The sequence below is a fragment of the Physella acuta genome, unplaced genomic scaffold (assembly GCF_028476545.2).
Source record: "Physella acuta isolate Inbredline_101_S28 unplaced genomic scaffold, ASM2847654v3 ptg002361l, whole genome shotgun sequence".
NCBI classification, from domain to species: Eukaryota; Metazoa; Mollusca; class Gastropoda; family Physidae; genus Physella; species Physella acuta.
The window spans coordinates 94,670-111,982 of NW_026733854.1; the positions used below are offsets into that span (position 1 = coordinate 94,670).

General features: G+C 34.7%; 2 protein-coding genes across 2 annotated transcripts; both read right to left on the reverse strand.

Moving 5' to 3' along the window:
• Positions 1-110: 110 nt before the first annotated feature.
• On the reverse strand, positions 111-8,178 carry LOC131933080 (testis, prostate and placenta-expressed protein). Its single transcript, XM_059289909.1, has 8 exons — positions 8,064-8,178; positions 6,227-6,454; positions 5,783-5,844; positions 3,958-4,016; positions 3,763-3,848; positions 1,123-1,184; positions 931-995; positions 111-557 (listed from the first exon to the last, which is right to left on the reverse strand). Exons 2-8 carry the CDS (start codon positions 6,441-6,443, stop codon positions 494-496), a joined length of 615 nt encoding a protein of 204 aa, XP_059145892.1. The 5' UTR covers positions 6,444-6,454; positions 8,064-8,178; the 3' UTR covers positions 111-493.
• A 1,676-nt stretch (positions 8,179-9,854) lies between these two features.
• LOC131933077 (cytosolic iron-sulfur assembly component 2B) lies at positions 9,855-16,974 on the reverse strand. Its single transcript, XM_059289907.1, has 5 exons — positions 16,765-16,974; positions 11,734-11,813; positions 11,313-11,438; positions 11,007-11,052; positions 9,855-10,362 (listed from the first exon to the last, which is right to left on the reverse strand). The coding sequence occupies exons 1-5, from the start codon at positions 16,880-16,882 to the stop codon at positions 10,259-10,261; spliced, it is 474 nt and encodes a 157-aa protein (XP_059145890.1). The 5' UTR covers positions 16,883-16,974; the 3' UTR covers positions 9,855-10,258.
• Positions 16,975-17,313: the final 339 nt, after the last annotated feature.

Here is a 17,313-nt window from a genome sequence, read left to right on the forward strand (position 1 = left end):
TTTTTAGAATTCAAGTGTCTCAATGTTGTGTCTTACAAATCTATATAAAGATTTTCGTACTGACAATTTCTGGATAGAGTTTAATTTTTTTGTCAATAACCTTTAATTAATCTGCACAAAAAAAATATTACAAAATGAACTAATTTTATTATATCTTTTTTTTAAACTTAAAAGCACTTAATTAAATATCAAAACATTATTTACAACAATGCTGATTTGGTAGATGTAGACATAAAAATTAAAATTTAATACTGTTGGAAGCTCATATTAATACATTTCATAATATAGTATTAATAGATATGGTATGGTTTTTAACCATGTAAATTAAATAAAAAAAACTGGTTTTCTTTAAAGCATACAGGTCTAAAGGAAAAGAAAAATGTTAGTTTTAACACTGTCCAATTGTCTTAGTCCAATTCTCAGGCTTGTTTCTCTTAGTCTAAATCTCAAGCTTATTCATCAGATGCTCTGCAGTAAGGCTGTTCAAATCTTTTTACCTCCACATTTCACTGGCCACATTTCTATGTTGTTGTGGGTAGGTGTCCCGATATCGAGCGCTGAACATTAGAAAAGAACATATTTTATCTGATTAATTATGAAAAGGTACAGATCCCTCTCGATAAGTTTTAACAAATATATTCCATATTGTATCATGCTCACCCAAATTTCTCTTTGCTTAAGACTTTGTCACTGTATTATTATATTATTGTCTTAATACAGCAAACCCTAATTCTAACACTTAAACTGATATTATACTACTCCTAATATGTGACAGCTAGATCCAATTCAAGTTGTCATCTTGGGCTTTAAAACCATTTTGCCTCGGCCACTGATCTCTTATAGTCTTATATCAGCAAGGATCTGCTGAAGCAACTTAATAACAGGAACAGGTCTCTGGCCTTACTGAAAAGAACAACAAAATCAACTTACTAAATGTTAGCAGGAATTGGTCTCTGGCCATATTGATCCAGCTTGGGTTCAGCTTGCAGGGTAAACTGGAAAGTTGGAGGAAAAAACTATTACATTACATTAAAAAAGGTTTAAAACAACTTTTTTTCTTCCAGAAATTGATTACTACAATTATAGTTCCAATGTATAAACAAGTGTCATATTAAACATTACCTTCCATGATTTAGTTAAATCTGGTCTCAAATATCTTACTGCATAGCCCTGGAAATGAGCATCTAAATAGAAAAATATGGATACTTAGATAAGCAATACACAAAACTATTAAAAAAGGCTCCTTTGTTTATAAAAAAAAAATTGCTTACTTGTAGATTTAGTTTAGGAAAATTTAATTTTGATTATCCAGGAAAAACTTCCCTTTCAGGGGCGGAACTACAGTGCCGCCAGACCCCGCAATGCGGGGGGGCCCAGACCGAATGGGGGCCCAAAAATCCCGGCTAAATTATTAAAAAAAAAAATTTAAATAAAAAATTTAAAAAAAAAAAAAAAAAAAAAAAATAGGTGGAGGTCGAGTTATCTTTTTTCTACAGTTACAAAAAAACACGATAGTCGGCAAACGTCTTTGAAAAAAAAAGTACAGACTATAGCTCGAGAGACCGCCAGACATATAGACAACTTCAAAGACGCAGGGGCGGAACTACAGTGCCGCCAGACACCGCAATGCGGGGGAGGGGGGCAGACCGATTGGGGGCCCAAAAATCCTGGCTAAATTATTTTTAAAAAAAAAATGTAAAAAAAAAATTAAAACAAAAAAAAAATTAATTTTTTTTTTTTTTAAATTAGGTGGAGGTCGAGTTATCTTTCTTCTACAGTTACAAAAAAACACGATAGTCGGCAAACGTCTTTGAAAAAAAATGTACAGACTATAGCTCGAGAGACCGCCAGACATATAGACAACTTCAAAGACGCAGGGGCGGAACTACAGTGCCGCCAGACACCGCAATGCGGGGGAGGGGGGCAGACCGATTGGGGGCCCAAAAATCCTGGCTAAATTATTTTTTTTTTAAAATGTAAAAAAAAAAATTAAAAAAAAAATTATTTTTTTTTTTTAAATTAGGTGGAGGTCGAGTTATCTTTCTTCTACAGTTACAAAAAACACGATAGTCGGCAAACGTCTTTGAAAAAAATGTACAGAATATAGCTCGAGAGACCGCCAGACATATAGACAACTTCAAAGACGTAGGCTACCTTTTTACTTTTAGTGGCGTCGATTAGGAGAACAAAAAAGGATTGTTATATTGTTTACATTATTAAATATATATATATATATATATATATATATATATATATATATATATATATATATATATATATATATATATATATGATTGTGTGTTTAAACTACTGGCCTGGACTCTACAAAAAATATAATTATTTATTTCGATGTCATACATTTATAATTGCGTTCATTTTTACTTTAACAACTGTATCAATAAACTTGTGAAAGTTTAAGTTATCTCCCTTTAGCGAAGCATCTGAAGTTTTTGCCGGCACGCTTTGAAATCGGGCTGGGGAAATGTTGCGGCGACTATTCTGGTCTTCTAGACGACCGGAAAAAGTCGGCACTATTGATGTAGATGTTTATCGGCACTTTCTAGTCCCCTTCCTTTGAACCTTCCCAACTCTCACCCCTCCCCCCTCACCCCCCTCTCACCCCTACCCCTCACCTCTACCCCTCACCACACCCTTAATCTTACAATAAGATGTAATGCATAGATTAACGAACCGTCTATGAACTACTGAACTGTAAACTGACTACTTCTGCACATTTTGTTAAAGACACTAGTCAGTAGTTGTTCATTTACCTGATGAAGTATTTTGTTGACGAGTCTAATTCACACAACAAGGAAGGTAAGGCTCGTCTTTATATTATTAATTGTTTTATAATTAGTACACGTATTAATTGAACATTAGTTATTAACACTAAATACATTAAAGTTAATCAAATTTAGGATACAATGATCTAGCTTTTAAGCCTAAAAACAACCAAAAGATCTATATCACCTTTGAATGTATTAATGTTTAATTTCATGTTTAGCCCGTAACGGGGAGGGGTTATATTCGGTTATAATATGGGTGGGTCTTTGGCAGTGTTTCTTCCAGACTTTTTTCTTCGGGGGGGGGGGGGGGGGGGGGCACTTGAAATTTTCGGAGGGGGGGGGGGGGCGGGCACTGTTAAAAGTATATATTTTCTATATAAATTATATAAATTTAATTTCTTTCGGGGGGGGGGGGGGGTGCGGACCGCACCGGGTGACACCATTTAGGGGGGTGACACCAAGGCAAAAAATAGCAAAATATATAGAGAAAAACTCGAGGGGGGGTGCAAATCGAAAACTTGAGGGGGGGGGGGGTGCAAATCGAAAATTTGAAAGTTTGTCCCTGGGAAGGGTCTCTATGCCTCTGGGGGGGTGACACCATTAAGTGCCGCACCGGGTGATACCCGACCTCGCTACGCCACTGCACCCGATATATATATATATATATATATATATATATATATATATATATATATATATATATATATATATATATATATATATATATATATATACATATAGATATATATATATAGGGGCCTAAAAAAAATTTTTGCGGGGGGGGCCATTTTTTTCTAGTTCCGCCACTGTTCCCTTTCCATGAACTTTAAACAATAAAGCGTTATCGAGTGTAGATCTATTTAGTGTAGCCTATTTTAATTTAGATCTACACTCCAGATTGCATTTAATGCCGTTAAATGGTAATTATCTCCCTTGGATAACACGAATTATTTCCCTTTATTAAAACTACACCAACCTTTGGCAGACTCTAGCTCTGGAAGCGAGCTTTTAGATCGTCCTGTGCCTTTGCCTAGGAAATCTGACCAGGCCAGGCGAGATTGTCTTTAAAAAAAGAGAATGAGTAGATCAATAAGTCTGAATATTTAACACTGAGTGAAAACAAATTTGGTATACTTGGCCAAAAGTAAAACAGTAGGCATACATGACTTACAGAAGATCATCGTATGACACATACTGACGGTGCAGTTTTCGTCCCGTTTCTGTAGCGTTCTGTTGATAGGCAAATTGTAAGATCAGTGGCGTAGCTAGTTCGGGTGTCACCCGGTGCGACACCTTATGGTGTCATCCCCCTCCCACACACATACCTTTTATTTTGTAAATTTTGCAGTTGCTGGGCCCCAACCCCTACCCCGTAATAGATTTAGTTTTTACATTTAATACTAATGGATGTTTATCTATAGTCGGTTGTTAATGCAGCTGAGTGTAGTATTGTTTTCTCTGTAGTTTGAATGATTATGTCATAGTGTCACACTCCCCCCCCCCCCCCCCTTGTTGGGATCATCAATATGTACTTAAAATACTTTTTAACTCGAATTAACCATTCATTGAACTGGCAAAAAAAAACATATTTATTCTATATATCTTGCAATTTTCCTTGGTGTCACCCGGTGCGGTCCGCACCCCCCGCTCCAGACTCACAGCGCCTCTGTGTAAGATGCAGTGTTGTTGTTAGTTTTTCTTAATTTAGTCAGCTTTTTTTTATGACGCTCACAAAATAACTTGATGTTTTTTTCATGGTGTGTATCTCTCCACCCCACATCAATAATCCACTCCAGTAAAACAACGTTCACTTCAGTCTACCCCAATAACTTCTAAAATCAGGTTAAAAATTACACCACCACTTCATTTTCATAGTATATAGTGTCAGTTATATCAAAACAATAATTCACCACCACCCATTCGTGTTATATACATTCGTCCCTATACGACTAATTGATTATTTTCATTTAAATAAGACTACAGAACACATTTCAAATGGCCACTAGAATTCTTTATGACACCGACACCTCATAATGGTGGTGGTGGGAGGGTCGTCCATATATGACGTCACCCTTTTACAGCCATTAACTCTATTATTATTATTTATGTTCAATAACAAAATATAACGAATTAAAATAAACACCAGCTGTCATTGATTTGGTTAAACCTTGCCAATGTTGCTGCTAACATTGGATCAATATCGTTCTAACACTGCGACCCTTGACTAAAGCTAACTCCAGGTCAGATAACATTCACTCTCGTAAGCAGGATTATTTCCTGGGGGTGGGGTGATTTGAACCTCTCTCTTTCCCTTTATATATATATATATATATATATATATATATATATATATATATATATATATATATATATATATATATATATATATATATATATATATATATATATATATATGCCTACATAAGACCTATGTGTGTTTATGATTCCAAAACAATTTGAAGATCGTGAAATTGTGGGTTCCATGGGGGACCTAAGACCCCTGCCTCGCCGTTAAAATATATTTTATGTTCTACTGACCTTAGCTGTTTTTATACACTATCCGAAAAGTATTTGTATTGCGCAACATTAGGCTAATGACATAAGGTATGACATTAAAGGATTGTATCGATTTTCAACACTTAAAAACTGTTCTGATCATTGTGTCGCCTACTGCTAAACTCCCAGTATGCCAAAAAAAATGTTATATATAGAACGGACGTCCCAATTTAATTTAAAATAATTTAATTATGATATATCTTCAATGTGTTGTTTGTGTGTTGGGCGCAAATTATTCGCTGCAACAATACTCTAAAAATAATTCAATGAGTAAATATACTATTATCATTGACAACCACTTCGTATTAATCGTATCCAGCGGCTTAGCTTCATTCTACCCCGATTTAAGTAAGCCTATAGGACCAATTATTACCATAATATTGCATATCACATGACTAAACTAAGGCAGTTGATAATTCGTTGAGCAGACGAATACTTACCATAGAATGAACTCTATGAGGAGGTGGAGACAAGATGGTTGATGTTGAGTTGGCAAAGTCTCCTATACGGTTGACGAAAAGTGTTTATTAAAGAAAAATGATTGATGTAGGCCTATACCATAGGGCCTAATTTACGTCACACACACACTCACATAGATAAATATATATATATATCCTATAGGCATATATATATATATATATATATATATATATATATATATATATATATATATATATATATATCATTATATATACACACTATTATCAACATGTTTTCAATTAGTTATTGCTAAGTATAAAAGTATGACCAACCCGGTTTTATACTTCGATATCAACATATAAGCTAATGTTACTGGCCTACATCACATGACCGTGTAAGATGATGAAAAACGTGCATGCTAATGTACGTACGTGTGTGAAGGACAGACCACCGTTAGCACTTACTTGGGCCACAGGTCGTCGTGGTCCTGCAATGTTCGCTGCTCAGCTTATGCAAGGTGTTGTCCATCTCCATCCGGCGGAACCGGGGCGGGTTGGGGTGGAAGATGCCGTGTTTGACGGCTGCCAGAGGAACTCGGTGGAGGGTTGGGTAGTGCTGGGCGTAGCCTGGTAGTTGGAGGCTTGGGCTGTAGGCTGCAGATAGTACAGCTGCTTGGGCCATGGTCTGATCCCCTGAGCAGACAGGTGACTTGGGTGAGTTCAACTTTATTGCGTAGTAAATATATAAGGAGTGTATGCTGCTAAAGACACATTCATCCGTAGATTATAACAGGTATGGAAAATTTTGTGGAGCGTGAGACATTGCAGTCGTAATGGGAATTTTTTAAACTGGTTTTTCAGTATTCAGTAGCGTCATCGGTTTACTTCATCAAGAGCGGATGTGACACCAGGTTATTTGTAGTTTTTAGGATATCCTTTACACACATTTTAGTGGTCGTCAATAAATTACGTCACACTCGAAGGGGAGAGGGGTCCTTAATTTTGTGATGGGGGGGGGGGGTAAGATTTTGTGACGTCACACTTTTGCATTATAAAAACTCAATGTTAGAAAACGTATTTTATCCGTTATTTCGCGTTTTAGAAAACTGTTTAAATAAAATCTAATAGAAATTGATTAAAATACTCTATGTTGACAGAGTTCAGGCTAGGTTTTGGAAAGATATCTATATTTTCAACTTCAACTGCAATTTTGAGGGGGTGGGGTAGACTTAGGTGTGGCGTTATTTTAGGGGGGGGGTCTGGCTTTTTGTGACGATGTGTGATGGCGGGTAGAGGGAGGAAAAAATCGTCCAAAGAAAGCGTGACGTCATTTATGGATGACCCCTTAGGATAAGCATAGGATTAATTATGCTTTAAGTTGAAAATATATGTGAGTGCGCACGTGTCTGTGTATGTTGCCACGTGATTTTGTCATAGACATACAACTGCAAGTGGTCTCCAAATGTTAAGCTACTTTTATTTTATATAAGAATAGTTTACTCAGTGGCGTAGCGAGGTCGGGTGTCACCCGGTTCGGCACTTAATGGTGTCACCCCCCCCCCTAGAGGCGTAGCGACCCTTCCCGGGGACAAACTTTCAAATTTTCGATTTGCACCCCCCCCCTCAAACTTTCGATTTGCACCTCCCCCCCCCCTCAAGTTTTTCTCTATATATCTTGCTATTTTTTGCCTTAGGTGTCACCCCCCCCCCCCCCCAAATGTTGTCACCCGGAGCGGTCCGCACCCCCCCCCCCCCCCCGCTACGCCTCTGAGTTTACTCCCACTTTATTGTTTACGATAAGGTTGGGGTAAACCTCTCAGTATATGATTAATAATATCAGATATTCTAACCATATAATTAGCGTAGACTACTTACAGTATTTGTTCTGCCGTTAGATTAATGCCTGTTACATATGCCGGAAAAGTCGAGAGTTTGGTTCTCAGACTCGTCCTGGCCGTCCCCGTGTACACCTAGCTCTGACTCAAATTATAACCTGGACATATAACTGACTACACCATCTTGCTCATATGCTGAGATCAGTGACACAAGTGAACTCTACTTCATCAGAGCAAGTAACTAAGCAAGAAATAATGGCGGGGAGAGCATATATATTTTCGGTTTGTGAAAGTTGTAAGGATGTTTGGCTTTGTAGACTATCAAAAGTCTTCTAAAATTTAATAAAATATGTTTGATAGAACTTATTATTTAAAAAAAAATATTACATTAACTAGATCTGTATAGGATAGGCCAATGATAATATTCGCCTATTCTATATTAAGTTTGGTGATAATAAAACACTTACTGGAACTCCAAAACGTTCAAGACAACCTGCCCCTATAAGTCAAGTCTTGTAACCAAACATACGTCTGCCGTTGGTCTGCAGGCAACATGCCAGCTAGACAGACGAGACATGACCCTGTCCCTACATAACGTCCTTCTCAAAACGGCATATGCAGCAAAAAAAAATTCCACATGATCAATAACCAATAAAATAATCACAGGTTAGTCGATAGCTTAACTCTGATATCAAGCAAATCGCCTTTGTTATTCTGACACCTGTACAAATCTCACCGGTATAATGTCACGCTTGGTGGGTTTCGTTTGGGGGGGGGGAGGGGTAAATTATAAAATAATTAACAAGTTGGGAGCGGTCGTCTAGCTAAAAAGAGAAAGGAGATTTTAGGACATTGCACCTCGGGAACTGAAATAAAGCACGTTGACCTGACTGTCAGAGTAGGATAAGAGGCGTCGCCAACTGGGGTGACACTCGTACGGTAAACCATGGTGTGGCCCCCCTTTGATGGCTATATGTATAATACACAGACTATATGCAATTTGGTGCCAATTGTCATCCCCATCCCTGAGAGCGTCACCATGTACCTCAAGACGTATATGACTTATAAAATCTTAAACTACTCCGAAACGGCAGACTTTCTCATTATAAATAGATTTAGTCCTGACGTAACCTCCCTTAGATGGTTTCACCCTAAGCGGTCTTCGCAGCCCGCCCCCGCCCTTTAGTTTAACACTACTGTGTAGGACACGGACCTGGGTACACCTGACAAATCCAGCCTGACTGATTCAGGTTTTGATCGAGTGTGTGCTTTACATTATTCGGGCGTCCTTGTTAACTTTGATCTTTGATTGGGTAACCTAGTTAGGGATCGTGTACATTATATAGTACACACATTTAACTACACGTGTTGTTGTTGGTTTTTTTTTGACGAAACTTATCACTCTCTCCCAATAGTAACTCTTTTTTCTTAATACCATATATTGACCACACATTTCAACCTGCCCACCCACCAGTATAAGCATGTTTCGTTAACTGTCTAAGAGTCCCTGCCTTAGACCACCTTAGCTTATAATTTTTTGTGTCAACTTATGCAATTTGCAAGCAACTATATCCTAGTCAAAATTGAAATGCACACACAATAAAAAAAAATTGAACGCCGTTGTTCTATACCACTGACTCCATTTGTCAATATGGTTTATGTGATATGTATAAATGCAGGATAACTTTAAAAAGTGTAGGCCCTACTTGTTAAATGAAGAAAGTGTTAAATCGACAGGGCCTGCTTGTCTGACCTAATAATCAGTGTATAGTTTAGGTCAATGACCTAGATTTTCAGATTGAGCTTGAATCAGTGACCTAGTTAAGAATGTTTACTTGCTTGGCTGAACTAATCAACATTGACAATTTAAACAGCAATACCAACTGTAGTAAATCTGTTTTTTTTTTTTTTTTTGTCAATTAGACAAGCAAACATACTCAGCGCTATTTTCTTGGGTTTTGATATTCAGACTTTACCATCAGTATAATGTTTATTTGCAGAAAGTGTAGGTTATATAATGCATTTAATAGTCTGTTGATGTAAATGTGAGATACATTCTAGGCTTAAAACCTGTTGAAGAAACTTTAAAAATGGCTATTTTTCCTTCGTTTCTCAAAAGATGGAACACATTTTCTCCTAGCTTTGTATGGATATTTACATGTTACCCCTATTAGGTTTGGCTGTAGTTATTTTATTTTACAAAGGTAATTTGCAAATCATGATTTGAAGTTAGTGACAATACAGAAATGATAAAACCATTTCAGACAATTGCAGTGCAAATGTATTATGAACACAATATTTTATGACAAATAATTTTGTTAAATTAAATATAATCTTGTTAGTATGATAATTAAGATAAATTCATTCAATGCTTTTGCTCAATATTTTAATAATCTCTCGACTATCCAAGCTACACTCAAAACCTGAAGCCTACATTGATGTATGTTAACCAATCAACAAGGTTTATGTGATTTTAAAACAATAAAAATTTAATTTAAAAATTTCCTTGGACAGATTTTTACAGAGCATCAAACATGGCAATATATACAGGACTTGGTTATTAACAGCAATATAATATCATCTTCTGCACAAAAGTTTTCAACACAGTTGTGAAGATAAAGACTACTTAGAGTGTAAGCTGGTAAAACTTAAGGAGTTTCAATCAACCAGTGGCTCTCCTGGCTAAGCACTGGTTAACCACACTTAACAGGTGTGAGTTCTCTAAAGCAGCGGCCACTCTTTCTTTGTCTGCAAGTTGTTTGTTGACTGAAATTTTAAACAAATGATAATTTTTAAATTTTTTTTTCAAGAAAGACTAAATTATACTTTTGTTGTGTATCTAAAATTTTGAAAAAAATAAATAAAAAGAATTTAAAAAAAAATCATAAACAGAAACTACTTTTTCTCTGCAAGTCAGAATGTAATTTAATACTGTGTACCCCTTGCTACCATTTTGAGGCAAAACATCAAAACAGGGGAGATTATGAGCATCAATGGGAAAAAACACTGTTGTATTTTAACATACCTAAACCAATATTTGTAACTAAAATCTTACATATTATACACTAAATTTATCAGCATTTGTAGTATACAATGTAGAGCTAGTACCTAGTAACATCTATCAATTTTCAAATCTAAGTATTCTAAGCCAACATATTTAAAAAAAAGTAACCACAATGACAAAATATTTCAAGGACAAAATATCACTTATTTTAATTGGGACATATATTGATAACATAGAGTTAAAGGAACAAACCCCTTTCAGAATGAATATATTGTCTTTATAAATATTTTATTTTTTTAAATTTATTTAATAATATTTTGTTATGGGTTTTTGAAGTAATTAATTATTTACTTAAATTTAAGGTCACAACACTTTAAAAAAAAACAATAAACAGTTGACTATTTACCAGCTTCTTCTGAATCGTGAGTTCCTGGAGTTATTGCAACATCCACCTGTAACCAAAAAAACATTATAGCTACTGAGTGATGTTTTAAGTTAAGTGGGATAGTGTTGTTGATTTGAAGTGCAAAATATTTCTAACCCAGAGGTCTCAAGTGCAATTCCCAAAGGAGACCTGGATCTAAAAGGTTAAGGATGCCAAGCAGAGCATATTACTGACAACACAATGGCTAAAGTTGAATTCCCATACCATATTGGTATATCTCAACATTTAACTTGGTCTAAAAGCTGTTAACTCTATCAAAATGCAAACCTTGAATCTTGATGGCAATGACCACAAAAGCTTCACCCTAATTGATAGGCCAATCAATGTTGCCATACTACAGTGAGGGATTGTGGGAGTAAACAACACATGAACAGAATTTGCTGAGTCATCTACCTAATGGAAAGTGAAAATAAAAGTTTTTTTATTGTTCAGAAAATCTAAATACAAGCTCATCTAATTTTCCAGAGTAAAATTGTGTAGAATTAACAATGTATATAGTGTTATTACCTAATTATTTTGTTCATTATAAATGTACTGCAACTATTTCTGCTAAAGGTTAGTTGTAAAAATATAAGAAATGCAGTAACCTAGGAAAACTAAATTAAGCAATGACAATTTGTGGCAACCGATTTTTAATTTATAGATCCATGTAGATAATATAAATCACATACAATTGAATTGGTCATACCTTGACCTTAGATTCCTCAACAACATTTAGTTCTTCCAGTGTTAGTGGATGCTCAGGATCATTTATTGTACGTATCAAATCTATTGAAAATAAATATAGTAATATAGTTATAACAAATATTAAGTACATATAAACCCAGTATTAGTTTAAAAGTAAGTTGTTTAATACTAGATATGGGCAGGGCTTGGCCAATAGCAATTAATTTTCTCTTGCATCTTTATGATCTTATCAAATAAATTGTAGATATGCCAATGGTGTCAGTAACTTGGCTATCGTAACTATTGAACATCCAGAAGCAGCTAAACTGGATCTCAAGGAACTTATTAATAATTTTGCAAACTTAATAGCAAGAGGCTAAGAGGAAAAAAATTTAAATAAACAATGAGAAACTTTTTAAATATAGAGTTTAGTTAGTGGCACATTAAGTCTGGTGTCACCCTGTGTGCTTACTGAGTGTGTCACCCCAACCTCCTACAACAATTTTCAGTTTGGTGACACCCCCCCCCCCACAATTCTACTATTTGGACAGAATAAAACATTGTTTTATCAGTAAACGTTAGATTTCTTGTCACAGTGTTGCCAACCTAAATGGTGTCACCTGATGTGGACCTCACCCCCATCTCCGCCTTGTGACATTATTGTGTTTGGCTAGAGGCTTAAAGTTTACATAAAAGTGATATTAAAAAAAATAAAAATAACTTATGTTACAGATACCTACATAACATTAGAGTATAAATATACAATCAGGGTGCATAAAATAAAAAAATGAATAAATTATTTATATCATTTAAACCCCTCCTTCATAAGTAGTAGTGCATTTCTTCACAGTCTAAGTTAAATTCAGGTGCCCACTAATAATTTTTGCACATGAGCCTGAATATCCTAGTTAGGCCACATTAAAGTATAACATTGCAGTATAACATTAGAGTATAAATATACAATCAGGGTGCATAAAATAAAAAATGAACAAATTATTTATATCATTAAAACCCCTCCTTCATAAGTAGTAGTCCATTCTTCACAGTCCAAGTTAAATTCAGGTGCCCACTAATAATTTTTGCACATGAACCCGAATATCCTAGCTAGGCCACTGCTTAGCATTCAAGAAATGGGGCTCTAGCATTGTAGCCTATATTTCTTTTATATATTATTTATATTTAATAAATTTCAAACTGTTATAAAACTAAATTGCTTTTAAAATTTAAATGAACATTAGAATTGAAAAAAAAAAATTGAATAAACACTACATTATTACATTTAGTGAGAAATTTTAAATGCAGTTTTTTAGCTCTGGCTGTTTTGAACCAGAGATCTAGAATCTAGGTGATTTTCAATTATAGAAATAAGTAATTCATTTTCAGTAAATGTCAAATCATGATAATTTTATTAATAACTATAACCAAAGTGCATTTATTCTTATGATTAGATAAAAAGAAAGATGTAAATTTAGATGTAGATTCAATGTCCATACATGCTCAAATTTTGCAGGGTCGGAGAGAGTTCATTTAGAGACTGGCATCAACCTAACTAACGTAACGACTCAGGAAGTATGACATTATATTGTGTATAGTTTATTATAACTATATTTGCAGCCAGATCTGAATTTAATCAAGAATCTAGATTATTGTGTGGAATTACAAGAAAAAAGTCACTGCCGCTTCTAGCTGGAAAAAGATGTGAATGCACTTAGCTCTACAATTACCTGGTTTTTCTTGTTATCTACATGTTTGCTGTTTGGGCCTATGTTTTGTCTTAATGGGACAGGGATTAACACAATAAAAACGTAAAATTTATATGGTTGATTTAAATAGGCTATTAAAATAGATTTTTTAAAATATTTTGTACTCTACTTATAGACTAGAACTCTTTGCTAGCACTCTTTGCTAGCTATACTATATCCTAAAAACCTTCAAATCCTGACGACCCAAAGCGCAACTGCTCAACCACACAGTGCAGATAGTTTGTTAGAAGAATAAAGCTAAAAGAAAGAGTAATTGATCCCATTGTGCAGCTATTACTAGATCTAGTATTTAATTTGAGCTCATTGCACAAATATTTAGGTCAATTCGTTTTGCATCTTTTGCCGGCCAGATAGTGCTTGGGGGAAAAAACTTTTTCCAAGCTGTCCTTCATAAAAGGATACATTTTTATAAATGTACATTTTAAAATATTTAAAATTTTAAAGTTTTACTGAGCTAAATGTTAGGCTAATAAATTTAATTATTTAATGCTGCTGGTCGAAACCTAAGCTATTAAATAAATAGTAAGCTAATAAATTACTAATAATTTAAAAATTAACTTGTCTTAGTCAAAAGTCAAAGTTAAGTTATAACAGATAGAAATCTAGATCTAGATTTGAGATAATAACTAATAAGTAAGTAGTTAATAAAGTAGTGCAAACTTGGCTTCCTGGCTTAGGCCATAGTGACAGTCCGCCATAGGCATAGGCCCATAGGGCGGCAGGGCCATAGCCCATAGGGCTTACTAAGGGTAGTAAGCACTAAAATAAAAGTAGTAGTAGGCCTAGATCTAGTAAATTTAAAATTTAGTTCAGCAATTTGAGTCATCACTCGACACCAGTCAGTCAGTGTGTTAGAGTAGACTAGTCTAGTCTAGTGTTAGACTTAGACTTAGGTAATCTATCGTTTTAGGTACGTAAAATCGGCCGCGACTAGTAGTGTGAAAAACAGGTGACTCCTTACATTTTAATAATTATTTCACATTTTGAGGAGGATTTATGTTTTGAAAAATACAAAAATGTTTCCTTGTTTCATTTATGTACCTGTTTTTAAACAATTGAATTAAAACTTTTCAGTAATAAATGAACACCAGCGATATTTCCAACAGATGCAACCACGCTCATTTACTATAGCAGCCATCTTGTTAAAGTTTTATTTTTATAGACATATAGAGCGCAAGATTCAGGCGGAAGTCACTCTATTTTACAAATGGCTGCTGTTTATATAGCAAATCTTGCTTGCAGACACAGCTGTTTAAAGTTAATTTCTCATTCTGGCCTATATTCAGTAGTTAGTCTCATATAAATTCAATTTTCTTCAAATTATAAAAAGAATAGCATATAATTGTAGAGCTTTAAAAATGCAATCCAACAGTACCAATTTTATTAATTTTGCATAATTGGTTGATTAAATATAATTTTTTTAGTGTCGCAAATAAAATATATAGAAACGCGACCAAAAACGCAGGTAAAAAGTCAAATTAACTTGTTTTAAAGCTAGTAAGCAAGAAAAGACATGATTCTTTCTTACTATTGAAATCAGTTTGCTTATACCTACATTTTTTTACACCAAGGTGAAAGTAAATAGTTTATATAAATTTATAAAATGCCATTTATATAATATATTGTATGTTTTGTGATGAATTTTCAATTGGAAAATACCGCATTTGGAAGCAGAAAGGTAAATTCTACAGAACAGATGTTGTTTGGAATGTTATAGATTATAGATCTAGGCCTATATCAAAATGTTTGTTTAATAAAATTCAATTAGAGTCCACCCATTTCTGATGGGTACCTGATATACATTGGGGAAATTAAAGGTAAAAAGTAAAGGCGGCTGTGAATATCGCTGACCACACGGACAATCACTTCATATGCCGAGGTCAAGAAACATGAACTCTACTTCATCTGCCAAATAGATTGCTTTGCATACAGAGGAATCTTAATTAATGTTTACAGGGGCCTAATAAAATTGAGTTATGTTTGTAAAAACAGTAGGCCTAAGCTTTAAAAACTTATTTTGGTCAATATCGGAAAAAATAAAAATCTTTTCGACTAAATGAAAATGGGTTGAAAAAAGCTTTGAATTTGTTTCATTGTTTATTTGTTATTATATCTTGTAGTATTTAGAATTGAAGCTTTCTTTCTTAATTACAGGTTGTATTAATTTCAAACCTTAATGTAATTTCTTTTTAATTCAGTATTAGCCTAAATGTAAGGTAGGCTACAGAATTCAGATATTACCTATAGTTTTGTGATTTTTATATGTTTATTTGTGTTTATGAAATAACCTAATGAAGTTATCAAGCAAACTGTTTTATTATTTTAATAGGCCTGCAAGTTATAAGTACAAAATATAGATATCTAATCACTAGATCTGGGTCTAAGTTTAAGAAAAAACTACCAAAAGGGTTTGAAATACTTAAATATAGTACTAAAAGTAGCTATGTTTTGAAAAAAAAATATCTTAAACTGGAGACATTCAATTTAAAAGTCATTATAAAAACTCCACGATCTAGATTTATTTCTAGATCTCTAGTAGGAATACAGATATAGAGGCTTTCCCATCAGTATCAATGTACTATCTTAGCTATGTGGGAGGTCAGTACGAGTTCACTGGGAAAAAAATCGGATCTGCCGTAGGGGGGTGGGTTTAGTGCGCAAATGCTCCTGACCGATTGCCAAAAGGTACAGAAATTCTAAAGATACATTTTAAAAGAAAAATGGACGGCTGAACTGCAGTTATCAAAATATCTGTGTAAGTAGAAGTATAAATAATAATATTTTACACAAATATAGCTGTCTTTTGCTAAATCTAGCTCAATTTCCACGAAAATCGCATCCGGTCGCAATAATTTTTATATCAGCTTGTCGGCCATTCAACGATCTATCACGTGTAGCAGACGCCAAACAGATTTACCCGTATGGTATTGCGCGAATGCTATTTTTAGCAACAGTGCCGAGACGCGATCGAAAAAAACGAACTAGAAAGTGGCCATAAAAAAGCGGGTCAGGGGAGGTAATTCAACTCGCGTTATGAGACTAGCTATATATTGATATATTTAGCCATTGATTTAGGTTTATTATTCATTTATCTATAATATTTGACACAAACATATCACAATATACTTCTATTACAGCCTTGACAATGAGGTTACGTTTTCCGTACATTAATAGCCGCGGGCGATTTTACGTACCCAAAACGATAGATTACCTAGATCTAGACTTCTAGACTTAGACAGAGTTAGATCTAGTTACTACTACTAGATCTAGATCTACTAGTTAGTCCTTACCAAACACCTCTCGACTGTCAAAACCATCAGTAATTTGATCATCTTCCTCTTCTGGTAAAACTGCCCGATCTTTCGTTGCCTGAAAAACAACGGGGTTTTCGTTGTCAAGATTTCCCATTTTCCTAATTAATTAAAAATTATTTGTTTACTGTCATGTTACACAACGAAGTAGCCTAACCTAGTTTTCGGCAAAAAAAGTATTTCTAGTTTTGGAGTTTGTCTTTCTAATATTTCGTCTTTTAATTTTATTATGAATTGATGTGAGGTAAGTAGGCTATTTGTTGAGTATCTCAGCAGCAACTAGATCTAGATCTAGACTAAGTATTTGTAAATCTATACTCTATAAATTTTGAAACTGCATTGTAAGCAGCCTAGATTTTTTTTTACCGCCCCCCCCCCGAACGAGATGGAATTTATATAGTAAACATTTACTTTTACCCAGTGGCGTAGCGAGGTCGGGTGTCACCCGGTGCGGCACTTAATGGTGTCACCCCCCCCCCCCCCAGAGGCATAGAGACCCTTCCCAGGGACAAACTTTCAAATTTTCGA

What these genes read in the sequence shown, in the direction of transcription:
- LOC131933080 (XM_059289909.1), bottom strand. Translation starts at nt 6,443, where the DNA reads ATGGCCCAAGCAGCTGTACTATCTGCAGCCTACAGCCCAAGCCTCCAA. An exon ending in ATTTAACTAAATCATGGAAG is followed by an intron (nt 996 to 1,122) that starts GTAATGTTTAAT and finishes CCAACTTTCCAG; the next exon opens with TTTACCCTGCAAGCTGAACC. An exon ending in CCAATTCCTGCTAACATTTA is followed by an intron (nt 558 to 930) that starts GTAAGTTGATTT and finishes TCTAATGTTCAG; the next exon opens with CGCTCGATATCGGGACACCT.
- LOC131933077 (XM_059289907.1), bottom strand. Translation starts at nt 16,882, where the DNA reads ATGGGAAATCTTGACAACGAAAACCCCGTTGTTTTTCAGGCAACGAAA. An exon ending in TTGAGGAATCTAAGGTCAAG is followed by an intron (nt 11,439 to 11,733) that starts GTATGACCAATT and finishes ACTTTCCATTAG; the next exon opens with GTAGATGACTCAGCAAATTC. An exon ending in TCACGATTCAGAAGAAGCTG is followed by an intron (nt 10,363 to 11,006) that starts GTAAATAGTCAA and finishes TTAAAATTTCAG; the next exon opens with TCAACAAACAACTTGCAGAC.